Source organism: Mustela putorius, unplaced genomic scaffold (assembly GCF_011764305.1).
Source record: "Mustela putorius furo isolate JIRA1106 unplaced genomic scaffold, ASM1176430v1.1 tig00000139_pilon_pilon_pilon, whole genome shotgun sequence".
NCBI classification, from domain to species: Eukaryota; Metazoa; Chordata; class Mammalia; order Carnivora; family Mustelidae; genus Mustela; species Mustela putorius.
In genome coordinates, this window is record NW_025421293.1 from 2,661,213 (window position 1) to 2,687,500 (window position 26,288).

Here is a 26,288-nt window from a genome sequence, read left to right on the forward strand (position 1 = left end):
GTCCTGGAGGTGGGAGATGACGGCACAGAGTGGAGCTGCTGGCGGGGTACAGCTCGGGAGCCGCGGTGGGACCATGGACCCTCCCCAAGGTGCCGGCCGCAGCAGGAAAAGCCTGCAGAGGCCACAGGAGATGCAAGGGGCTCCAGGCCAACAGCCGCGACAGGAGCCTCCGTTCCGGGCCCTGTGCTTCCCCACGCTGCCCAGGCCACGGTGACGAGTCCCTCCCCTGCTTCTGGGACCGCGATCACCGACAGAGCATGTGCGGGTAGAACGCTGGTCTTCACAGAGCACCTATGAGGTGTGACGCACGTGCTAGGTGTGGGGGACTTGCCGGGAGCAGACGGCTTAGTAAGATGGGGGAGGTTTAATCTCTCTGATACGAGGAATTTCAGAGGCAGGGTGGGGGGTCGTGGGGGGTGGGGAGGGAAAAAATGAAACAAGATGGGATCGGAAAGTAGACAAACCATAAGAGACTCTTAATCTCAGGAAACAAACTGAGGGTTGCTGGGGTGGGGGGTAGGGATGGGGTGGCCGGGTGATGGACAGTGGGGAGGGTGTGTGCTACGGGGAGTGCTGGGAAGTGTGTGAGACTGATGGTTCACACATGTACCCCTGGGGCAAATAACTACATTATACATCGAGTATACAATATACATTATAGTTAAAAAAAAAATTAAAGAAAGAAAGATAGGAGAGGTTTACACACAGATACGCGCTAGAGAAGACCGAATTCCTTGAGCAACAGCGTGTGCTTCGTCTGCTGCTGGGAAAGCTCCCCGACACTCGCAGCGGCCCACAGGCTGCTTCTGCCTCGCATCTGCAAGAGTAAACCCATATACTTTGTAGAGCGCCCTTCTCGCCTTGGACGGGCAGTTCCTAGGTCAAATTTAAAGACGCACATTTGGGAAGAGCTTACACATCTGAGTTGTAAGTGAGCCCCAACTGTATTTATTCAATAGTCATTGAACAACTGACAGGTTTGAACTTTTCGGAGCTAGTGGGGTTGTGGGTGAATAGGTGAGACACAGTCTCGGTCTCTTCTAGCAGAAGGAGGGGGAGGCACAGGGAGAAAGATACCACAAGGGCTATGAGGTGGGACTTTGGGGCCTATCCCAACTCACCCCGATGAACAGGGAAGCAGCATGTTATGGGGAAAAGAGCCCAGATCCTGGAATCTTAAGACATGGTTCACATCTCGGCTCCGTTCCTCAACTTCCTCTTCCATTTCATTTTCATCATTTGTAAAATGATGATACACACTGGAGAAGACAAGGTCCTTGATCGGATCTGTCACAAGTCTAACGCAGTTTAGATGATCAACAGTGTTGTATATGAAGATGCCCAGAGATCCCCACAATAAATATTTAAACAGGTGATGGAAGATGACATTTGTAGAAGTGTTTTGAATAGTACCCCGTTCTCTCCACCGTGAAGTGGCATTTCTTCCTCTTATCTAATTATCTAATCAATCGCATTGATTTACAGCTCCCAAGAACTGAACAGCATCTACATTCTGTGACCAAGAAATAAGGAAAATCTCTACGATGTATACAGGGTGGGCAATTTGACCCTCTCAGCTGTAGCTTTGATTAGAAAAAGAACTAAGAGGAAGAAAGGTAATATACATTATTAACCCACTGAATTTTGGGACTTCCGCAAGGTTAAAATTTGGCTAATTATGAATACAGCCTTACAGAGATTTTATTACCTTTATTACACCTTAGAACGGCAAAATTATAGGGAGCAGTGAACTGTAACTACATTATCAACCAGAAGTTGCCAAGGGCGCATTAACCGAGGTAACCACATACACAAATACCCATGTGCAGGACTAAAAAGAAATTCACATGTCTTTCCTGGGGACACAACAAGACAGACTGCTCTGACAACCAAAGAGCAACCCAACCTGGGTTACACCCTATGAAAAGCCACGTGCATAGAACGTGTTGTTGAGGGCATCACTAGCACAAAGGGCTTTGCTCACGAGCTTCCTGCCCATTCGGGTTCATGGTCAACTGGTCAACGGTCAATGAGGACGAAAGCCTTCGCCTCCACTACCTCTTCCCTGGCCTTGTGACCTTCTCGCAGGTCAGCAGTAAAGTCCAAGCCAATGGTTCATTCTAAGAGAAAGCAGCTGACTTTTGCTCTTGGACTGTAGAATCGTGAACTCAACCCCACATGATTTCCGGAATCCCCACAAGAATTCCTTTCACAGGCCAAATACTACTTGTTACCTGTCAAGGGGGTTCTTAAAACATATCACGTAAGCCGGCTCTTCACTAGTTCCCGTGCTCTCCTTGACAGGGTGACTGAGGAGCAGAGATTGAACTACTAATTGCCCTGCCCCCTCTCTACAGATGCACAGGGACACCCCTAACAGAGCCAGGCAGCAACGCCCACCTTCCTTCACTGACACTCGGGAAAAAAACATAGCCGACGTGAATGACTGCATGAGTGACCCAACAAACCGATAATGACCTTGTTCGGACATTAGGCCTGTACAAGTTTCCTTTAGTTACTTGGAAGAGTCGACACAGCTGTGCCACAACCTACCCACTAGGTTTATTCCCTCTTAGGAATTACAGAACAAAGAATGGAGACACTCCTTCTAGAATCTCCTTTCTGCATGTGCCAAGAGAAAACACAAGGACGCATTCATTTCCCTCTGGGATGCCATGTTGTTGGAGCCTAGCAAAATGGCCACACAGGAAATCAGGCCATTCAGTGTTAGATCACTGAATCCAGCTTCACCTTACAGATGCCAAAACCAAGGCTCAGCCCTATCTGGTAACTTGCCCAAGACCGCACAGCTCGTTAGTGTGAAGTCAGAAGCTAGGTCTTCTGGGCATCCTCCAAAACCCTCCCAAGATGAACCACAGAACATCCAGGACCTGTTTTTCACTATTCAGTCTAAGAAATGAGAGTCTGGCTGACGGTGTCTGACCAATTTCCAGTAAGTCCTGAGTATTCCTTTTACTGATTTATATTTAATTAAAAAATCTGTATATTTATAACCTCTCTTTTTCAGGCATATGGCATGATAGTAATGGGCAGATATGCTACGAACACATTGTCAGGGAAGCAATTTCTGGTTCTGCGCGACAACTCTATGATACGAAAAAGAGGAACTTCACGAGGGTCCGGATTTCAAATAATCTGCAGTAGAAATTTAATCCCAGCGTGATCTGAACAGGAATTCTGGATGGGTATGACGGGATTAAATCAGCCGGAGACACGATGATTGTTCGAAGAACAAGAAAATGTCATTTTGACCTGGGCAAAAGCGCAGAGGGGCAAGAAGCAGCCGAGTGGACGGGCATGAAGGAAATCAGGTGCCCCAAATAGAAAGCTCTTGAAACTCGGCCAAAAATTGTAGAAACTGCCCAGATAACCTAGCAAATTTATAAATGGCTTAGGAGCATCTCAGGAGAAAATAAAATTGTAAAGGAAATCCAGAAATTGGAAGACGAGAGCACTTACCCGCTCGAGTCCGGGAACTAAACCCCGGGATTGACACAAAGCACACTCAAGTCCGGGCGTCCGTTTTCTGAACGGTTCCACTCACCCTCCATCTGGAGATGGATATCCAGGAAAGGAAATGCCCACTGAGCGAGAAGAATGAACACGACTGATCGCCCAGTTTGTGCCAGACGCTATGGTAAGTGCGGGGATAAAAGGTGAGAGTGCGGGTCCCTGCCCTTCTTCTGGGGGTGGCGGTTTGCTTTGCTGCTATGAAACTGGAAGGGGGTGGGGGGGTGGGCGAAGATTCTTGTTTCCAGCTGCAAGACAGGACAGTGTCTCTCACTGTCTCCTGCTCAGAGCAGGTCCTGTTTCAAACCCGAGCACTGAACGGAGGTTCTACAGCAACGAGGGCCTTCTGAGCTTCCTTCTGGAACGTTGCTGAGGAGGCACAATCTTTACCAAGTGTGAATCGCAGCCAGTCGAGGCTGGACTCCTCCGCTACAAGCACAAGCCACATGCCCAGTCTGCAGCTCGACATCTCGCAGCTTCGGAGCCCCTCAGAAGCCAAGTGAGGCATGTGGTTTGTGTGGAGTTAGGAACAGAAGCCGCCGCTGATTTTCTCGCTGCTTTTCTTAGCAGCTGCCCCCTTCCCACGCAAGTGAACACAGAATGATCAAACACAACACATTTCATCATGAATCAAAAAATGAGGATGCAGCAAAAAGTGTGTGCACGCCGGGGACGGGGCGGGGGAGGGGAGGTGGGAGCGGTGCAGGGAGCTGCTGTAGACAATCGGGGTCCCGGGCTGTCCCGATCTCTTGGGAGCAAGTCACGGGGACCAGGTGACCCTCTCCGGGTGTTAAAAGCCCAGACAGAGGAAAGTACCATCAGGAATCCTGTTCACGGGTCCACCCCGGAGGCACTGCACCGGTCCCTCTCTCCCGGGATGGGTGTCGGGAACTGACAGAGCCCGGCAGAGTACCAGGCCCACAGTCTACCGAACCGCCATCCGACCCTGCAGGACAGCTCGCTTGCTCTGGGCTCCGGGCTGTGGCCAGAGGAAAGCCTGCTATTTGGGAGAAGGAGTTTAAAAATCACTGTACGGGGACCCTTCCAGATTTCCCCACACTTCCATTCAGTCTGTAACAGGACACGCCCTTGGGGATGAGGGCCGAGCCTCAGGTTTGAGTGAAAAACACACGCCCGACCCCACCCCCCATCCTCTGGCACCTCGGGTGGGTCGTGAGCTCTCTGAAGAGGAGGGTAGCCTTCCTCATTTCCCAAGCGAGTCTCACGCACCCCGAGTAAGCGGCAGGAGAGCTAACATTTACGCTCACCGACTACGGACCAGAAGCTGAGCCCAGCGTCTTGGTTTAATGGTCACACAACTGCGGCGGGGCTGCTGGTATCCCATTCGGCAGACAGGAGCACTGAGGCTTGTCCGCTGCCGCGAAGTGGGAGAGCAGAGCCAGGCCAGAGCCTTCAGACCCGGAGGCCCGCGTGCGTGACCACCGGGCAAGACACCTTCCGACCAGCTTTGTCCTGTGGCCACACAGTGACCAGGAACTGGGGGGACGGAGGGAGAATCGCTTTCAATCTCTACATCGACGTCATAACCAGATAGGGAGTGTTTCTTAGCAAGGGGGTCTGCTGCCGGGGAGGGGAAGAGAGGAAACTGGAGAAAACGTGGACCAAATACGTGGAAACCTGCACGTGGTCTCTCTGTTCTCTCGACAGCAACGCACTTTGAGTGGGAGGCAACTAACTGCTTCATTTGGGCGATTACGGGGCAAAGAGCTTCTTCCTTTCTTCACCCCAAGTGCAGGAAAGACTGTCCCCACACCGAAGACGCTTCGGGGCGTCCGGAGCCGTCTCCAGCCCCCACGCCATCGCCTGCCTTCGCAAAGTCCTCCGGGTTCTCTGCCACTAATGCGACGTGTGCCCGCGCGGCGGGAGGGGGGTGGCGAGAGGCACCCTGCTCCGTGTCTCCTCAGGGCCTTTGCCACACACACGTGCGTCTCCCGCAGGCACGGAGAGCCCTGTCTTCTTCGCCCCTCTCCCAGTCACTTCCACATTAATTAGTAAGGGTATCATTTTATAAATTACAACTTCGTATCAGAGGAAAGCAGAGTTTATCTTAATTCAGTCAGCTGTGCGAAATACAGTGCCCTAATTTTAGCCCGCCAGTGCAGCAGATCCCCGTGGAGTAAGAGAATGACAGGTCTTCCGGAGAGAAATCCCAGCGGGTCCCTACAAGTCTCACTCTTGCCTCCAACAGCATCCCTGGTGAGGCTGTCGAAGGGGTCCCAGGACACCGAGTGGCATCTCTTCCCCCATTAGCAATTCCGATCCTCCGAGCAGCGCATGAAAGCAGCCCCAGTTGGCTGTGGGGCTCGGAGGGGGCCCGGGCGAGAGGCTCTGGCACAGAAGAGGCTGACAGCGGCCCGGGCCCCGGCGCGCGGCAGAAGTCTGGGCGGATGGTGTGAACGTCGGTGATAAACAGCAGACGATCTCAGTCCAAAAGGGGAAGCCTGACAGTCTTAACTGTGCCAGAGCCAAGCAGGCACGGCTGCAATTACAGTCTTGATTGCTCCTGCTGGGAGCCCTCTGGAGGGAGACCGGGGGGCAGGGCAGGGACGGGTGATGGGAGTGCGGCTGAGCGGCAGCTCCAGGGGCGGAGGAAGGCCTGCGGGAACACCACGGGCCACCGGGCCGGACTGCACTCTCCCCTCGCTGGCCGGCGCCCGGCTCGTGTGCCCGCTGTACAATCTCTTTTCTCTCCTTTGTGGCCTCCCCAGGTGCCCCCGGCTCTGAGCGGTGCGGCCCTGGCTTCCTTCCCACCGCCAGCCGTCTGCGCAGAGGCTCTGCCGCTTCCTTCGCTCTGAGCGGGAACCCAGGGCCGTGAGGACGCCGGCCTTCAGGACCCGGGGAGGGGTGGCTGGCTACAGGAAACGCCCGGGCCCCCAGAGCACTCTGAAAACCACAGACGGCTCCGGTGACTCTGGAATCGCCAGAGTCAGGCGATGATCCCGACAGGCGGCGCTGGACACCTGCCGCGGCTCGAGGTAACTGGGCACGGATGAGGCCCAGGCATCAGGGGTTGCAGGTCCCCCCACCGCCCCGGTGACTCGGCTGTGCATTCAAGGTCGAGACGGCTGATGCGGACACACCCGCGCGCAATACACCACCAGACCACCTCACCGCCTTCGCCCACGGCTGGCGCTTCAGGAATTCGCGCTGCCTTTTCCAAAAGCACATCCTTTTGGACGTGAAACCCTGAAGAAGGCTCATCCCCTCGGAGGAGTGCCACCAGCTTGGAAGGTGAGATCAAATACCACCTTTAAAAGATCTCCTGGATCGGCGAGGAAGTACGGGTCCCTCCCTGGGTGGCCGGGCCGCCCGACGGGACGATGGGAAGGCCGCCGTGGGGAACGGGCCTAGCCGGCTGCAGCACGCCTCAGACCCCGGGCTCCACTGCTGCCCAACGGCCTCCAGCGCCCACAGCACGCCGGGTGCCCGAGGCTCCGGGGACCCCCTCGCGGGGAGCTCAGCCTCCGGGGGGCTGCAGGAAGGAAGCGCCTACTTGTCAGTTAAACAAAAGAATAATCCCCAGCCCCTCTGCAGCCCCTCTGCAGTGTGTACTTTCACTGTCATCCAACAGCCCATTACCATGTCACAGCACAGCGCACCCTTCCATAGGTCACTTTGTTTAAAATGACACAGATAATGCACATGTCAGCTAGCTGACAGTCCGGGCCGTCCTTCAGAGATAAAAACCTCAAGGCGAGAGCCTGTTCTTATCTAGGGGACATGCATTGGTCTATCATCCAAGTCAGGCAGAACATGATTTCTCCAGAGAGCACTTTTTTCATTTCCTGATTTTAAGGAAATCAAATAAGCACCATTTGTCTCCATCTGAATATGCTTGACCTGCTCCAATGATGATGTCTCGCATTTTATAACAGGCTACATGTGCTGAATTCAAATTAACGACAGGACGGAACAGGAGCCCTCGGATCTCTCGGAGGCCGGAAGCAGAGGAGGGGGAATTGCAGGCCTGGGCGGGAAGACGCGACCAAACACGGGCGGCCCGGTTCTGAGTAAAACCCACGAGCGAACGGGGCGCGAAAGGCGGAGGCTGGGGCTCGAGAAACCCAGCGAGACGCAGGACAGACCCAGAAACCGGCGGGGGGTTACGGGGCCCTTCCTTCCGATGCCAGGCAGTACGGAAACCGTGGAGCTCAGGGAACGCTTTCTGAAATACGGAAGGAAGACTAAAATGAGGAAGCCGTCCGGTTGGGGTGGGGGCTGGCACGGCTAGAAGGAAAGAGCAAACCATCCCTTTGCTTCAGGCACGGAAAAGTTCACTATACCGGGTCGTGATCCGATCTTCTGAAAGCTCCATGTGGCCTGGATACACAGAGCCTGGCGGCCATCAGCCTCGCACGGCCCTGCAGGAAGAACCCCCGCCCACCTGGCCGTCTCCCGGACGAGGAGAGCCCCCTCACCCCATGACGACAGGCCCCAAAACACACCATTCGTATTTCTATCAAGAAGGCCACGATGTATAGAAAAGCAGGAAGAAGCAGGGAGCCCAGTAAAAGAAATGGAGAAATGACATTATCAGTGCAGACTAGCACGTTTACTCGTCCGGTCAAGGATTAAAAAGGAAAACTCAGATGGTTATCAAAATAGCTTCCTCTTTCAAAAATCTCTAAAGTGAACACTTGATGTTACATATACCCAATCTTAATGGGCACTTAAAAAAAAGAAAAATGGACCTCACAAAGTAAATACGTTATTTCTTATCACAGGCAACGTCGCTGTGTCAACGCAACGGGTCTTGCAGAGCAGAAAAGCTGTGGTCAGTGTGGAGCCGGCATCCCACCACCCTGGGACTGGGTGCAGGAACCACGGTGCTCGACTGCGCCCACGATGGTGGGGCGGGGGGTGCGGGGGGGTCTTACCTTCTCTTCCTGGTCACTGTCGCTGTCACACTGAAAAGAAAGAAAGAGAATAAGGGTTAGTGGAAACATTGAGCAGATTCTTGTTTTCTGATACAGAAAAAAATAAAGACAAATAAAGGAATTAGGAAACGTTAGCTGAGTTGTACAGAGCTTCTTCCGCTCTAACACTCGTAAACCGAATGAGAAACGAAGTTCGGAGAAGCGGCTGCGCTGGCCTCGTCCACGCCTGCACTCCGCGGTTCTGCTGGCGGCCCGTGGACACGGTCCAGCAAGGTGCCTGATCTCAACGGTGGGCACCCCAGAACACGGGACGGGGGTGCCCACTGAGAAACCAATCCAGCCGCAGGACTAAGGGGAATTAGGATCATTCAGTGGGATTCAGGGTCAGTTGATACCTTCAGAAGGAGACCTTCTGCCTCCAGCTAACGTGAAAGATTATGTCTCTCCTGGTGCTTTTACCCAGAAAAAGAGGAAAACCTCTGGGTGCTGCATTTTCTCACGTGGACCCTGAAGGGAAGAGATAATGGGCAGAGTTCACCAGCTGTGGTGGCTGCCTTTCCTAAGGCCCAGAAGAAAGAGGGAATGTTCTCTACAGAAAACATACCAAGGACAAGAGGAGGTCAGGGAAGTAAATCAGTAATATGGGCAAAGAAGTACGTGTTAAGGCTGCAGACTTGCATCATACCTAACAGATCCCGAATTCCAACCGGTGAGCTAAGTCTGGAATAACCAGAGAATGAGTTAACTCATTAGATGTGAAAGGGAAATGATAAAAACCACATTTTCTTTTTTAAACCAACAGTGTTCGTTATCCGTCGGATCTTAAAAAGGGGGATGTGTTTTGTCGGAGCGAATGCACAGCAGGTCAACGTATTTGTCTGTAGACGAGCAGTCCTTGACAGGCACTGCTACGCGGACAGATGTTCCATCGAGACACGGGACTGGCCCTAGAGCCGCTTTCAGGTTAGCAGTAGAGAGAAAGCTAGAACACAAACGCCGCACAGAGGTGTGGTGTGGTGAGAGCCACAGTCCATCAGGACGACTCTCCCCACGGGGCACAGAAGGACAGACCACGCGCTGTGGGGGAAGACACGGGTCATGGGTGGCCGGTCTGGCAACCGTGACGACACTGTCAAAACCAGCGTGACGCATGATTGAAAAAAGGGAGGAACAGATGGCCCGGCACTTCTGAAGGTGGAACCGATAGGACGTGGTGACACATGGACATGAGGAACAAGGAAGAGGGATGAGTCTAGGACGATGCCAAGGTTTTTAGTGTGGCCACCTGGACACGGGAGTTGGTGCAGCTACAAACAGAAACAGAAAATGAATTCACTTCTACAATAGCCACGACTGACTGGATACCCACAGTTATTTACAAACCCCTTCTCCCGACATTTTGAGACTGAAGAAAGCCAGGTAGGCTCTCTTTTCCAACATTCCTGGCAGCCAAGGGAGGCCGCAAGACACACTCCTGGCTTAGACTTGAGGAGATGTCTGCTGAGGGCTCTGAAAATTTTTTCTCTCCTCAAAAAAAGAAGACAAGCAGGAAGCACTTGTCTCTTGCCTTTGAACATGGTTGTAGGAGGATGTGATGTCCAGATCTGCAGCAGCCACCTTGCGAAAATGAGGCAGCCGAAAGTACAAAAGTACAAAAACAAGATGGCGGTGGCCCAATGGAGACATCTGAACCAACCTAAGAGCGGCCTGCCTCTGGACACTTGTTCAGATAAAAATGAGTTACCTTATCATTTAAACCACTGTTCGAGCGCTCCCAAATGCGAGTAACGACAACTCCATCCGAATGGACATCTTGCTGTTACAAGACATGACTGGGGGACGATTTCCTCTTTCCAGCTTACCCTCTCTGCACTTTGAGTATTTGGGAACTCACATCACAAACTCATAGACTAGTAGGTTCTAACACTTTCTACTGTCTATACTGGCCCCTCCATGCCATAGGGCGATCAGAGTTTCAGCGACCAAGCTTCTACCAAGTACGACTGACTCGTGTTCGACCAGGCTTCCAAACTCAGATGGTCTAAGCTTACTTCTGTCTGACGAGCGACTTCTCTATTATAATAAATCAAGAGGTGAGATGAAGACTTTGAAGGCCCAGAACACCAGAGATGAAGTTCTCTTCTCCTCATTGTGTGATTCCCACCCCCACCCTTGCCTTTAATTAGGGCTTCTTTGAGGTTCCTAAGTTCTGGGCACATTTTCAAGAGTGACAAAGCATGATTCAGAAGAGGGTGGGGTGGGGGGGAGAAGTGGTGTTTTTGCCAGGCGGGTTCATCTCCCCAGATGTTCACAGCCGCCTTGTGAGGTAATCAGTGACAGCTGAGGGCTGTGGCCCAGCCCTTGCCCACGTCCCCAAGGACTGGTGTGCCGGGGGTCGAAGGAGTGGGCAGGCTGGGAAAGGGCCACCGCTGTCCACGCCCCCCACCGATCCTAACAGCAGTATGTCCCCGGGAATGGTTATTTGTATCAGAGTGTTAAGCCTTCTGCTTTCCAACAGTCCAGTTCTAATTTCAAGGTCCACTTAATTCCACATCAAGTAATTACTGATATACCCAGAAGCACCTTGTCTCCAGAGTTAAGCATATGGTGAAGAACTGAGACCTACTGGTGTCCATTATGGAAGCAGCACGGGTGCCAAGCCGATTAAAAATGCTCCAGCTCCCCACACGACATGCCGGGTGAGTGACAGCTCCTCGACGAGGCCAGTCGCAGAGTCTGCCAAAACAGGCTCTGCTGCGCAGGGGCCCACATGGTGCGCTGAGAAAACAGTTCCATTTCTGGTATTAAATTCCCATACTGACCCGAGGACTCTGCCGTGGGCTCAGCAGGAGCGAACCATCCAATTTACAGCTCTGCTCTCCGGAGCCTCGAGTGCCAGCCCCTGGCAGAGACGAATGATGGTCAACCCCTCCAGCTCATAAATTATGCAAAGGCAATAAACGCACTCCGCAAACAGCGCCTAACGCTCGCCTAGCCTGGCTCCCAACATGCTCCGTAAAAGCCAGAAGCTCGACACATGCAAGAGGTCCGCGCCACTCATAAAGGGGGTTTGTTGACAACCCCAGACGGAAAGCCAGCCACGGTCCTAAGGAGTCTTTCTGCCTCGCTGGCAGCCGTTTACAGGCCGGCTTTCTGAAAAAGGGGCTGTTTTATGGAGTCGGTGCGGGCAGAAGTCAGGGTCTAAATTCACATTTAATACACTGCGCGGCTTTCACGCCCTGAGCTCCGCACGTTGTGGATTTTAGGCCAAATGGTTCTAGGTCTTGCAAGGTCAAAGGAAGAAGTGTCTGCTCCCCGGTCCCCAGATGCCAGCTCCAGTTCACAGGGTTCCCCGCGAGCCACGTCCCGACTCAGGCCTCCGTTCTGCACGAGGCCAAGATTGTGCGGCATCGAAGGCACAATCGGGGTCCCATCAGCGCTGATGGGACCGTTGTAAGCACGCTGACGCCAGGGTCCCGCACTGGTGTCCCAGCACACAGGCTGCAGGCTCACGACCAACTTGAGGCAGCAGGGTACTCCCCAGGACCGGATTTCAAAGGCCTTTGTGAGACACTGAAAACATCTCCCTCCATTTCCAAAGCAAGAAATGAAAAGGAACAAGTAGGCCTTCCAGGCCAGGCAGGAAAAATCCCTGGTCGCCGCGTCTTCAGACAAATACGTGACCCAAACCCAGCACAGACAAGAGAGGGAAAGAGGAGCAGGAAATCCAAGCCATACGCCTCAAAAGCCCGATTCAGAAACAGGTTAGTGCTGGAGCACAGTACGGCCGGCATGGGAAGCCATCTCCCCAACACCACCTTCAGTTCTGTCTCCTCTGGGTTCACACATCAGAAGGGAGATTCTGGGGCCAACTGCTTCCTTTAGTGCTTCCTGCCCACCCTTTAAATGCGTCAACCCCTCCCCCCACGTACCCACCCAATATTTTCTCCTTTTAAAAATTAGTGTATATTTGGGGCGCCTGGGTGGCTCAGTGGGTTAAGGCCTCTGCCTTGGGCTCAGGTCACGATCCCAGGGTCCTGGGATCAAGCCCCGCATTGGGGGTCTCTGCTCAGCAGGAGCCTGCTTCCCCCTCTCTCTCTGCCTGCCTCTCTGCCTACTTGTGATCTCTGCCTGTCAAATAAATAAATAAAATCTTTTAAAAAAATTAGTGTATATTTATTGAAGATATTTTTAGAAGTCACCCATGAGCCTAGGAAAATAGCAGTACACCTGTAGAATTCCCTACAGTGTTTCCTCTGTCCTCACACACATTTTAAGAAAAGAAAATAAATTTCTACTGTATTTAACCTACTCTGTTTTCACATAATGTGTCAAATATTTTGTTTAATGACCGAAATTTGCTGTCACATCATTTAAAAAAAAAAAAAAAAAGGCACTGGGTGTGATGCATAAACAATGAATCTTGGAACATTGAAAAAATAAAGTTAAATTAAAAAAAAAGAAACAAAAAGAAATATATAACATAGAAAAAAAAAATATATATATATATATAAATATATAACACCTGTGCTGTAATCCACTATATGGATCGTAACTAATCAGGTAAGAAAACTCCCCAGTGCTGTTATCGCGATCGTCTTGACTGAACGTTCTGGAAGGTTCCCCTCATACACATTCACCAATGCCCCCTTCCCTAGTACCTTCTCACGGCCCCTCCTCCTCTGCATACCCCTTCATGTCACCGTCTCCCCAGAGTTGAAACTGCCGTCCTCCTGTTTCCCGTGACTCCCAGGGCAGCCTTGAGAGACCGCCTTCATCCCATCTACCATGTTGATGTCGACCTACACAAGCCCATGCCCACGGCCTGCCCGCGGCGTGACTCGGGGAGGACTGCCTCAGTTCTCCGCATCTCAGTTTACTGATCTGTAAAATGTGGGTAACCACGGCGCTGCCCTCCGAGGACGGTCAGAAGAAAACAAGCCAGCACGCGTGAACGACTCCGACAACGTGTGGCAGAGTCAGGGCGCACCGTCCACCCTACGGGTCATCAACGTAGGTCTGGTTGGCTGCGCCCCCTTCCCGAAGCCCTGCAAACAGACTCGAGCGGGCGTCCGCCTAAATCCGGACCCGCGGTCTTCCGCTCCCCCCACGCCTGCCCCTCTCCCGCGGGGCCATGGGGACGCCACCAGCGGTCAGTCTCCGCGGGGAGTCTTGTGGCCGCCCTTGGCTCCGTTCTCGACGGACCCACCTTCTCTCACCATGTGACTGGTCTGCTTCCTGAATGTGTCCCGCCTCCACCACCACGGCCACGGCTCCCCTCAGCCTTTTGTTTTCTCATGACAAGAGGCCAAGGCCTGCTTTCAGGGACCCTGGTCTCCCCGTCTTCTCGCCCAAGCCCTTCCTGACCAGGGCGGATCTCCTCAGTTTCCCTTCGGTCATTAGGACACTTCCCACGGCCGTGAAAGCGCTTCCCGTGACGTCCCCACGTCCCAACGCTCCTCCAGCACAGGGCCTGTCACCCACGTCCCAACGCTCCTCCAGCACAGGGCCTCTCAAGCTCTCTGTGGCGAAGGACCATTTGTTTTTGTTTTGTTTCCTTTAATTTCCCAAACATCATAGACTGATGCTTCTGTAAGATATAATAAAAAATAAATTGCTACGAAAATGAAAAAGAAAAGCAAAGACATAAAAAATATGTGTTATTATGTTTAAGAGATACAAAATTACTCCACTAAATTGCTATAAAAGTTTCCAAACGCTTTGTTCTCAGCGGCCACGCCAATCTCGCAGCAGACAGTTGAGCGAGAGGGCCCATGGCGCGGCCTCTGTCTGCAGCTCCACTTCGAGTAGCGCTACCTTCACACACCCCTCGCCCTCGCCACACGCGGGCACACTCGCTCACACGCCCGGGACCTACTATCTTTGTGCTCATCAATTCCCTCTGCCTGGAATTCTACCCTCACAAATGCAGTTTGCTCTGTGAATTATCCAATGCTTTTCTTAGAATTAGGATTTCTTACAACTACAGTACTCGTCTTAGAATTAACTGCTTCTGTCTCCGTCCCTTACAAAATACTGTATTTTCATTGTCTGCCACGAGAGCCATCGCCACTAGAGAGGAAGCTCTGGGCAGATCAGGGCAGTCAGTGCCTTGGGATAGGGAAGGTGGAAGGTGCTCGATGGTATTGACAAATCCACCTTGTTCCTCTGCAGAATTCCTCACACCCGTGGTTGATTCCAGGTAACATAAGCAAACTGGGATTCTGAAAAAGCAAGTAATTGCAAAGAAAGAAGGTGTGGGAAACCACGCCTAAGTCAACGGCTTCATATCGTGCGGCGGAGGCTGGAGCACAGGGGGCAGGGTCAAAATCATTAGCAGAGCCTGGCGCTGGGGCCCAGGGAGAAATGCCTTCCGTTAAAAGGCCCAGACAAGACACGATGACGATTTTAGGTGTATTCCTCGAAAGCTAGCATTTCTCATTTCCCTTTGGGAATCTCAGTATCTTGTTCTAAGACTCGGCTCCAAATCGAAAGGCGTCAGGGTGGGCGACACCTCTCCGCCTCATTCGGACGAAGGAACAATGGGATTCCAGGTACCTCGTGATGGAATGCATTCTTAAGCAGAAAGTGGCAATCATTGAATAGATCACCGACAATGACATTGAGGAGGGCATCGCTCTCTATTCTGCTCAATGGACCTTGCGGGAACAGTTATTTTGTATCTCAAATCCATTTATCACTGCCACCAAAGATGTCAGGGCTGCACGCCATCACTGAACAAAGTTATTTTATTCTTCTTTCTGCCTAAAGGAAATCAGAGCAAAATGAGGGAGAACCCCAACTTGTAAACTACAACGTCTAACATCAAGTACAATTTAACTTTGCCAGTGACAAAACAAATCGATTTCCCTTTGGGGCCGGCGGTTTATCTGCGACTGTAAAGACATCCCTCACCTAAAAGCAATTTCAGGAGAAGCCACCTAGAGAAAACATGACACTTATTTTCTTATTTAAAGAAGCAAGGGAGCGGCACAGTGACAGGAAGCATGTCCGCCACCACCTTCCCGTCTGCCCAATTCCTCGCACGCGCGAGAACGTGGTGCCATTTTGGGTCCACATATGGCAGCTCTGATGCTGTCTGTCTTCTGTCACCCCACAAAGCCCCCGTTTCACACTGTTTACACCGAGCTCACATTGGCTTTGGGCTCGCAGTGAAATTCAAAGCTATTGGGAACCTTGACATAAAAGGGATCTTTTAATCCTGAAAATGGTGTGCGGTGCTCTTACTGATGGTAACACGATGCCATTGGCTCTCTTCCCTTCCACCTCAGCAGGAACGATGCCCGAGCAAACAAAATAGCTCTAAAAGGGCAAAAGCGTGATCGAAAGATTTGTTTGCCAAACAGTCGTTTAAGAGAGGAGAGTAAAGCTTCTGACGGTCACAAAACGAGTGCATTAGGAAATAATATAAGGTCTACCTATCTTCAGCTGTTCGGGAGGCAGAAAGCAGAGCAAATCTTCAGAAGCTTCTGGAATTCTGTACTGGTGACCTATTATTCCTATGGGGAGCTCTTAGAACCTGGCACTTTTGCAAGTTCTCAGCTTGAATTGGCCAGGGCTCAAACAGCCAACGCGATCTGAGGGGCTAACAGAACACTTCTTCTTCTCCTCCGGGGTCTCTCAGATGATCACACACTTCCATTCAACAAATAACTTTAAAAAGTGTCTACTATGTGCTAGGCTCCTTCTGACCACCCATTAGCAGTACAAATACATCGCCGGAAATCCAGTTGTCCAAAAATGAAGTTCTAAAGGTCACAGATGACTTTTCAACATTTTTTCCCCATTCTTGTCACTTTCAAATCCAGGTATATTTCATAAAACAATCTGTATGCTGTAAATTTCCACTCAGCTCATTAAAATATTGCTGGGCTTTTGGAAGTGGAAGAAGTGGATATTTCACAAATCTTTGGAGTTCAGCTTTTTTTCCCCCCCTTAGAAGAAAGGAAATCACACTTTGCCAAGTATAAACATACATAAACCCCAAAGATGAAATTTACTTAAAACCCAGAGCCCGCAAGCCTCAGTGGTTGCCAAAATGAGAAAAATGAGTTTCTCGTCCAAAGGTGAAACTGACAGTCCAGGGCCCGGTGATTTGTAAATGATCTCTTGGAAGCTTAAGCAACAGATCTTCTGCCTCTCTGTCATTGACTTACTGATTCTAAGTCATCAATAGCATTAATCCCTACCTTCCTGGGGACCGATTACAGACGACTTTGAAGATGGCGTGCAGCAAGAGTTTATTACGAGACCACCGTATGATTATGGCCAGGGAGACCTTCCCGGCGGCATTCCGTCTGCGACCCCCCGGAACGCTACGGCTTTCCCTTTCCAGCTCACCGCTGCTTGTTCCATTGGGTGGGGCCTGGGCCCCCTGGGTTTGCTTCAACCAAACCTTGGTTCTTTTCCGAGTCCCGTGCGAGCTAATAAAACCCAAATCTGCTGATGAGTAAGAAGGAAAAGCATGTTACGGGTTAAAATAATACAAGAGTCTATTTTTTCCGCTGTGTTGTGATCCATAGAAATCACCCTGAGCCTTTTCCCCTTTCTTCTCTGCCTGGGAAGCCAATTGCTTTGATTGCGGCGATACGAGCGAGCTAAAATGACTTGCCCTTGCTTGTGAGGCAAATGGAACATGCTAATAGAACTTATCGCATTACCCGATGCAAAAGTGCCATAGCTCATTACTTTAAGATAAAAGGATATCATTGCAGACGGCAAGCAGAATTGACTTTCTGAGGCCCGGCTTGATGATGATTTAATCAACTGCTCCCTTTCACTTCTCATCTCTGCGCCTGTCGGTTTCACAGGTGCCGTTAAATGAGACACTCAGAAAGTGAGCGCAGGGAAAGAAATTGCTGTCATTACTTTTCAAGAAAGGAGGTATGCAAATTTTCGACAGAAAGATTGCGTTCATAATGGGCCTGGTAAAATACAAGATCATGCTTGACAGGTGAGGGCGAGCCGTGCGCATGTCCTCAAGGCGCAGCAACCGTCCTCGTCTGGAAATGTGCTCCATATGACGGACCACAAACGAGAGACCCGGCGGGGCCAGGGCCCGGGAAGGTGGGACGTGCACGGGGTGGTCTGCACCGGTCCAGGTGCTGGGAAGGGGAAGGCAGCTCCAAGCCTCGGGAAAGCCACAGCCAGAGGCAGATAACACAGCCTGGTGGCGCTCGGTCCGAACCAAAAATGGCAACGGGCTCTTGCAAAGCCCATCTGCTCTCTCACATTGACCTGTGGGATCGGCTTGCCTGGGTTCAAATCTTGGTTCTGCTCCTTACGATCTGGAGGGTCTCAGGCAACGAAATGGACCTTTCTGCCCCTCGGTTTAATTTGAGACCAAATGGGGCTGCTGACAGGCACCTACCTCCCAGGGCTGTTGGGAGCATTCATGTTCATAAACATACAACGATAAAACACACATAGATAACACAATAATTATGTATATGTATAAAATGCAGTAATTTTATATATATAATATGTAATTTTATATATACATACATACATACTATGTATATTTATATACATAATATATAACATATAATGTAAACGTATATATACATATATTCAATCTATATTAAAATATATATTTATAAAATTATTTATTATATATATAAAATTATTGTGTATATGTGTGTGTGTGTATATATATGACATTAAAAAGTGCAGAACCAGGGTGCCTGGGTGGCTCAGTGGGTTAAGCCTCTGCCTTCCGCTCAGGTCATGATCTCAGGGTCCTGGGATCAAGCCCTGCATCGGGCTCTCTGCTCAGCAGGGAACCTGCTTCCTCTTCTCTCTCTGCCTGCCTCTCTGCCTGCTTGTGATCTCTGTCAAATAAATAAATAAATAAATAAAATCTTAAAAAAAAAAAAAAAGGTGCAGACCCATGCGTCATCTGTAGGAGGCGCTCTGCAGATGTCAGAAAGCAGGCATTCATTCATTCTTCAACAAAGACGGAGTATCTCTTTTTTTCTTAAGAAGATGCTGCGAGGAGCAGGAAAGCGACCTGGCTAAGGTTCCAATAGAACACAATTAATTCTTCATTGATTTCGCATCTCTAAGTCTTGCTCCCCTGGCAGGTGGTGAGCTCCTCGACAGCACTCTGGTTGTCCCTGGAAGCCTCACAGGGCCTGGGGCTGTCTTAAGGACCCCAACACTGATCTGATGATTTACGGACCCTCCCCCCCTCGCCCTCCTCCTCATTGCATATGTCTGAAGGACAAGCCCTCAGAGGCGTCTCCTCTTGGAGCTGGAAATTTGTCTTTCGTGGGGACCCTCGGGCGATCGCCGTGTGCCCTAGCCTGGGAAAGGAACAGACAGTCTGGACTGAACCACCTTCGGGAAGGCACGATGAATCTGTGCAGATTAAATGATCGGGCGGTTTGAACAGAGACGTTTTTTCATCCACTTTGCCTTCAGTAGGTAATTGTTCTATTTTCTCCAACACTCAAAGTCAAAGCATCTTTCTTAAAGTGCCTGTGACTCGGAGTTCCTCTTCCCCGGTAATGACGCTGCTGCACACCCTTCCAGCCCCTAACGTTGTGGGGTGCGGGATGCAGCTCCTGCTCTCCGTGCTAAGTAGCACCTACAAGATTCAATTCCTCGCCGCGGGGAGCACAGGAGAGGGAGGAGGGCCCGTGACAGCCCAGCAGCTCTGAGCCCTCTACTTTGGAAGAGCCTGGTTCCCGACGTGGGTGTCACATCTTATCTCTGCCACGCGGCCCTTTCCGGGTAGGCATCCTGCACAGGAACCCTCTCTCGAACCCTCTTCTCCCCTACAATAGCCAGCCGACAGCCATCAGTCATTTAAAAAGAATGTTCTGACAACAGCCCAGGGAGGGAGGTGTTAAGACCCTTGTGTTTTCAAGAGGAGGAGTGAAGGCTTCTGATGGCACAGGCACTACTTGAACCCCGTCTGTCCTCCTCAGCTCGTGTTCTCAGCACGCACAATACAGCCCTGTCGCTCGCTCATGCCCTGTGCAAAGAGACTACTTGAAAAACATCTTTCTGATTAATTGCTTGGCATGGGTAGAGGCAGGCAGAAACCGAAAAGAGGCAGCGAATGCAGGCAGCCAGCCCCATTTCTACCCCACGCCAGACAGCTTTACCTTCGGAGGACAACTTAGCACAGTACCTGGCTCAGGAAAGAGCTCATGAAATCTGAGGCTGACCTAGGTTCAAATTCTGATCCCTTTAACTTAGCAGCCATGCAGTCTTGGCAAAGACACACAATATCCTGGAGGCCACCTTCCTTCTTTTCCAGCCAGCAAACGGGAAGGGTACATACATGGGATTTTTGTTAGAATGAAATGAGTTGAAGCATGTGAAAGCAGCCAGAAAGAAATACTAAGAGCTTTGCTCTGTCCAACTCTTTCATGAAAGAAATGCTATATCACACACGGAGATGAGGCAAGGGCCGTTATTTAAATGTTGGGTTTAATTTCTTTATGATTTTATTGCCAGACGGGAAATCACATCCTGTAAGAATTTCTGCTTGGGAGGTGTTTGAAGACTCACTACTACACTGGACAGAAGGAGAAACAACAGCCCAAACAAAGAAGCAGAAACAGAAACAAACTATCATTCCCTCCCGAAGTAGAATAACAAACGGTTTCATTTCACTGATAAAACACACGCATGCCTTGGGAGATGGCGCAGGCTGGGTTCTAGCCTGCTGCAATAAAATGAGTATCGAAATAAAGTGAGTCAAATGAAATTTTTGGTTTCCCAGCGCGTATAAAAGTTATGTTTACACGACACTGTAGTCTATTAAGTGTGCAACAGCACCATGTCTAAAAACCCCCAACGTACGCACCTTAGTTAATAAATACTTTATTGTGAAAAAATGTGAACCATCATCTGAGATTTCGGTGAGTCTTCTTCTTGCTGGTCGGGGGTCTTGCCTCCGTGTGGCCAAGCAGCGCACTGATCAGGGTGGTTGGTGCTGAACCGTGGGGTGGCTGTGGCCATTTCTTAAAATAAGGTGGCAATGAAGTTGGCCACATCGATTGACCTTCCCCATCATGAACGACTTCTCTGTGGCACGTGATGCCGTCTGATAGCATTTCACCCGCAGGAGAACTTCTTTTAGAATTGGAGCCAATCTTCTCAAACCCGTCTGCTGCTTTACCAACTACATTTATGTCATTTTCTACGTCCTTTGTTGCCATTGCAACAGTCTTCATAGCATCTTCACCAGGAGCAGATCCCACTTCAAAAACCACCTTCTTTTGCTCATGCAGAGGAAGCACGAGATGGTAGCGATGCAGCCCCATCTTCAGGCTCCGTTCTAACTCCAGTTCTCTTGCTCCAGCACCCCTGCGCTGACTGCCTCCCCTGAAGTGTTGAATCTGTCAAAGTTATCCATGCGCACTGGAATCAACTTCTTCCAAACTCCCCTCAGTGTCGATATTTGACTTCTTCCTATAAATCACAAATGTATTTAATGCCATTGAGTACGGTGAAGCCTTTCCAGAGTGTTTTCCATTTATGCTGCCCAGATCCATCAGAGAAATCACTACCTATGGCAGCTACGGCCTGATGAAATGTACTTCTTAAGTGATGGGATTCGAAAGTTGAAAGGACGCCTTGACCCTCAGGCTGCAGAATGGATGTTGTGTTCACAGGTATGAAAATCACATTAATCTCATTCTACGTCACCATCAGAGCTCTTGGGTGACCAGGTATATTGTCAATGAGCAGTCATATTTTGAAAGGAGGGGTGCCTGGGTGGCTCTGTGGGTTGAGCCTCTGCCTTTGGCTCAGGTCATGATCTCAGGGTCCTGGAATTGAGCCCCGCATCGGGCTCTCTGCTCAGTGGGGGGCCTGCTTCCTCCTCTCTCTCTGCCTGTTTCTCTGCCTACTTGTGATCTCTCTCTTTGTCAAGTAAATAAATAAAATCTTAAAAAAGAAAAAGAAAGAAAGGATTCTTATTTTCTGAGGAGTATGTCTCAACAGTGGGCTTAAAATATTCAGTAAACCATTTGTCAACAGACATGCCGTTACGTACGCTTCATGTCCATTTATAGAGCCCAGGCAGAGTAGTTTAAGCACAATTCTGAAGGGCCCTAAGATTTTCATAATGGTACACTCACGCTGGCTTCCACTTAAAGTCACCAGTTGTATGAGCCCTCTGAAGCTTTGAAGCCAGGCATTGACGTCTCCTCCCTAGCTATGCAAGTCTTCAAGGGCATCTTCTTGCAAAAGAAGACTGTCTCATCTACATGAAGGTCTACTGTTTGATGCAGCCCCCTTCATTGACGATCTTAGCTAGATCTTCTGGATCCCTTGCGGCTTCTTCATTGACGATCTTAGCTAGATCTGGGTCACTCGCAGCTTCTTCATGGACGATCCTAGCTAGATCTTCTGGATCCCTTGCGGCTTCTTCATTGATGGTCTTAGCTGGATCTCCTGGGTCACTCGCAACTTCTTCATTGACGATCTTAGCTAGATCTCCTGGGTCACTCGCAGCTTCGAGTTTTGCACTTTGATGTTAGGAAGGTGGCTTCTTTCCTAAATCAATCCCTACTGGCTTTAAACCGTGCTTCTGCCGCTTCCTCACCTCTCCCGGCCTTTGCTGGATCAAACAAGGGAGGGCCTTGCACCAGATTGGGCTCTGGCTTAAGGGAATGCCGTGGCTGGTTTGATCTTCTATCCAGACCCTTCAAATTTTCTCTATGTCAGCAATAAGGCTGCTTCAACCTTATTCGTGTTCATTAGATAACACTTTTAATTTCCTTCTAAAACTTTTCCTTTGCATTCACAACTTGACTAAGTGTTTGGTGCAAGAGGCCTTGCTTTCGGCCTGTCTTGGCTTTAAACGAGCTTTCTTCACTAAGCTCAATCATCTGCAGCTTTTGATTTAAAGGGAGACACTTGTGGCTCTTTCTTGGCCACTCAGAGGTCACTGTAGGGTTATCAGCTGGCCCGATTTCAAAATCACTGGGTCTCAGAGAATAGGGAGGCCCCAGGAGAGGGAGCTGGGGGAACGGCCAGGCAGTGCAGCAGTCGGAACACACACAACCTTTACCTGGTGAGCCTACCGCCTGGTGGGGGCACAGTTCAGGGCACCCCAAAACAATTACAACAGTGACATCGAAGACTGCTGATTACAGATCACCATTGCAAATACAATAAAAAGGAACGAGTCTGAAATACCACGAGAATCCCCAAAACGTGACAAAGAGATGAACTGAGCAAGCGGTGTTGGAAAAATGGCACCAACAGAATTGCTTAATTCCGGGTTGCCCCAGACCTTCAATTCAGTACGTGCGAAACAAGGGGTGTGTGAGGCACCACGAAGGGAAGGGCGGTCCCATGAGGTACGGCTACACCCACAAGGTGAGTCTCCTCACAATTTAATTTTCTAAGTGCTCCTTCAGGTTCCTGAGGCACCTGTTTCTGTGTGGATACAACCTGGATTTGTTCTTCGGTCAAAGAGCAGCCAGGTACCCGTGCACAGAAACGGAAGTAAAATGCCCAGATATGGGAGTTGAGTCAGACTTGTCGACTATGCAGGGTCTAGTGAGGTCTTGTGGGTTTTGATATTAGCAAGATGTTCCCTCAAATTCAAACCGGCAAAATGAATGACTAGACAGACGGGGCATCTCAAATGTCCGGGGATTATCGGTGCAGCTAGGAAGCCGGCCGTCCTGAAATCTGTCCAGGGATTCCAAGCACTCAGGGCTCGGGGCTAGCTGGATAGCCCTTGGCCCAGAATTTATATATACATGAGGCCGACTTAAGGACTTATCTAACGAGACCTGCCATCGGAGTAACCTTGGGAGGAGGCAGACGCTTCTGGGAGCATTAGCGTTGGTAATCACCCACACGAGACTGGTGGAGGGAGTTTAACTCAAATGCCGGGCCCTTGGTAGGCACACCCAACAAACGGGCCAGACGACTTGTATCCCACTCGGGAAGGCCTCCTGTGTCCCGTAGGCATGAAGGCTTTCTCTGACTTCTCTGCCTCTTCAACACCATTGGTCAGCATTTACTTCTAATCTGTTCTTCCGAAATCTGATGCCTGAAAGGTGCTCCGTACATACATGTGCAAAAATGACGTCGTAAATCCCATTAGCAAACCATCTGAGGGCAGGTGTCACGGAAACTGTGTAATTGAGGGGGTCGAGAAAGGTCCAGTGGTTGACGGAACGGAGACGTTAGTGTCTGACAGTATGGGTGTCTGAATGTGTGTACGAGAAAGACACAGAATTAATTTCAAGGTAAAAGAAACTCCGAAGAAACTAACACCGTACACCCGAAGAAATGCAATTTTAAGTTATTCTCTTAAGAAACTCAGGAGACTCAAAATCCTAAAATCTTTCTTCTTTACATTTGACTCACTTCAAGCCAACTGAAGCGACCACGGACTTGAAGAGGGAAGACAGCACGGGGCTCTCACGTTGCTGGAATGTCACGGTCCCATTAGCAACCACCCGCCCATCAGACCTGTTGTTTTGGTTTAAAAATGCAAGAGAGCAAAAGGCATAGCCAAAGGAACAGAAATACGGCCCGAGACGACTTGAGTTGCAAATGTGAGAGGACTGTTCCAGAAGGTCCAAAGACAAAGTGGCCTCCCGTTCCAGACGACCCAGAAACGGATTTTTTTCCCCTTCCCCTACCAGGCACTTCACTCCTGCCCCGCTTTAGAATCCATCATCTTCATAACTGGAATTTCAAATTAAATTGTACCTAACAACAGCCTGGATTTTAGGATGGCTTGAAAGCCTATCTTATAAATCATAAACAAGGAAGGGTAGGATTACTATAAATTGTCGGCAAGAAAGCACAAATCGCCAAGATAAGAACACCCACTGGTCTGCCAGTCTCAAGTTTCCTGTTTTGACATACTATATGCAGTAATTTGGTACCCACAATCTCTTATTAGAAAATGAATGTGCTATTTTTCTGAATGCTGCAATTACAATAATTGAATTTAAAATGGGGATTGAGTTTCTCTATTTGGAGGAAGAGAATAATTGTGTATTTTTGATTAAAATCAAGGGGACTGAAAAGGGGTTGTACGAATTCCAGCTTCAGTCTCCCTGAGTGACGCCCCGTGAGGCCGGAGAAGAGAAACAACGTTCGAGAGAGAAATGGACCAGCGCCTCGGCAGGCAGGCCCCGTCTTTGGCCTCCTGTGCTTTGTCTCCTGGCCTTTGTCACACCACCCCTGTGACAGAGGCCATCAGAGCACCAGGGCATGGCGACGTTGTAAAGCGTTTCCCACTGGGTCAAAAATGGAGAGTGAAAATGCAAGGGAAACAAACATCTCTCCGTGTGCAGGGGCTGCCCCTTTCAGACCGCTCACCTTCTGGACCTTCTGGACCCCTTTCCCTTCCTTCTTTAGAGAACCCCTTCCCGGGTGGGGGGTTGGGCGGTAAAACGGCAGAAAGAGCCGGGGGAGAAGAGAACTAATGATGCTTTCTAGAGCCCCCAGATTCTTTTATTTTACCAAAAGTAGTATATAAAAAGCCATCTTTAAGGTTTGGATATACGGAAGGAGAAGGGATCCAGAGAGAACAGGGCTCTCTCTTGCCTCTGTCAGGCCGTCTGATTTTAGTTTTGATGGCGCCATTCGGTCTTCTGAAACCCCCATTTATCCAAATGTGAAGGCGAAACGGAGTCTCACAAGTCCTCCTAAATATTCCTTAAAATAGAGCTTCCTAAGAAAAGAGAACAACTTTTCTAGCACAAAATGAGCCACGGGTTGTCTCTTTATACTGCTTACTTCTTATTCCAAGTGGCTTTAATGGCTTTCTTGAGCTGTCCCTGACAAGACTATACCGGTCATGTTTAAAATGCGCGTCCGACGCGTCTGTCCACAGGTACACACCCACGAAACCGTCACCCCCACCGAGACAGGAAGCGCCTCCCCAGCCCTCCGAAGTCGCTCCCTTGCTCCTTTGTTGATCCCCCTCACCCCTCCCTGTCCCCGCCGCGGATCTGCTTTCTGTCACTACAGCTTAGTTTGTATGTTTTCTAGAGTTATATATAAATGGAATCACACAGTACGTACTCTTTTTGTCTGGTTTCTATCATTCACTGCCTACTATTTGGACGCCTAATTAAAAGGGAGCCTCCTAGGCCAGGGTTTACAGTCATCCGCCAGGAACGGGACCCATTACTTGGTCCTACTTTATTCTTAGGCTTTATTATGTACTTCAGTAATCAATAAGCATTTCTATGGCAGAGGGTTTATTTTACTCTATAAATCCGGGAAGGAGAGAATGATATGAAGACATCAGTATGGACGGGCTCTGCTGCTCTGTAAGACCACGAGGAGAACGCGAGCGACAGATTTAAATCCAGGAAGGTTGCAGAGCCGTCACAGCTCCTGGCTGGGTGGCAGGAATCGTAAAAGACTCAGGCAAGATCTACAGCAATGCACCGCGAACCAATGGGACTCCCGGAGCCAAACCCCCCCCCCACCCCCACACTGAACAGCACGCTGCTCGTCCACCCAGGAAGAACGATGAGCACGGGCTTGAGCGGAATGGGAAGAGCCCCTCTCAAAAATCCCAACTATTTAACAGAACAAATAAGAAGGTAGCCAAGGAATGTAGATTACAGAAAGCCCCACTCAGGTTTAGGAACTCAGGGGTCCTCTGGCGGTTCCCGGGAGGCTCTTCATTCCCCCCAGCCCCGCTCCCGCAGCTCCTGCCCCCAGGCCTTCTTTTCTCCAGGAGCCCTTGGAAACTCCCTCTTCCCCTCAAAGGCAGAGAGGTCGGTTCATGGAAGAGGAAATAGGAATGGCTAATAAACCTCTGGAGAAAAGTACTCAACTTTACCAGTAATCAAAGAAAGCAGATTAAGAAGGTCTATTTCTTTTTTA

General features: G+C 50.1%; 1 protein-coding gene across 8 annotated transcripts in view; it reads right to left on the reverse strand.

The window, feature by feature from the left end:
• AUTS2 (activator of transcription and developmental regulator AUTS2) overlaps nt 1-26,288 on the reverse strand; it is a 1,068,100-nt gene that overhangs the window by 292,140 nt on the left and 749,672 nt on the right. For all 8 annotated transcript variants that reach the window (XM_045075220.1, XM_045075219.1, XM_045075215.1 and 5 more), the window contains one exon: nt 8,430-8,459. In XM_045075220.1, the coding sequence (XP_044931155.1) occupies nt 8,430-8,459 (30 nt within the window). The remainder of the gene's footprint in view (nt 1-8,429; nt 8,460-26,288) is intronic.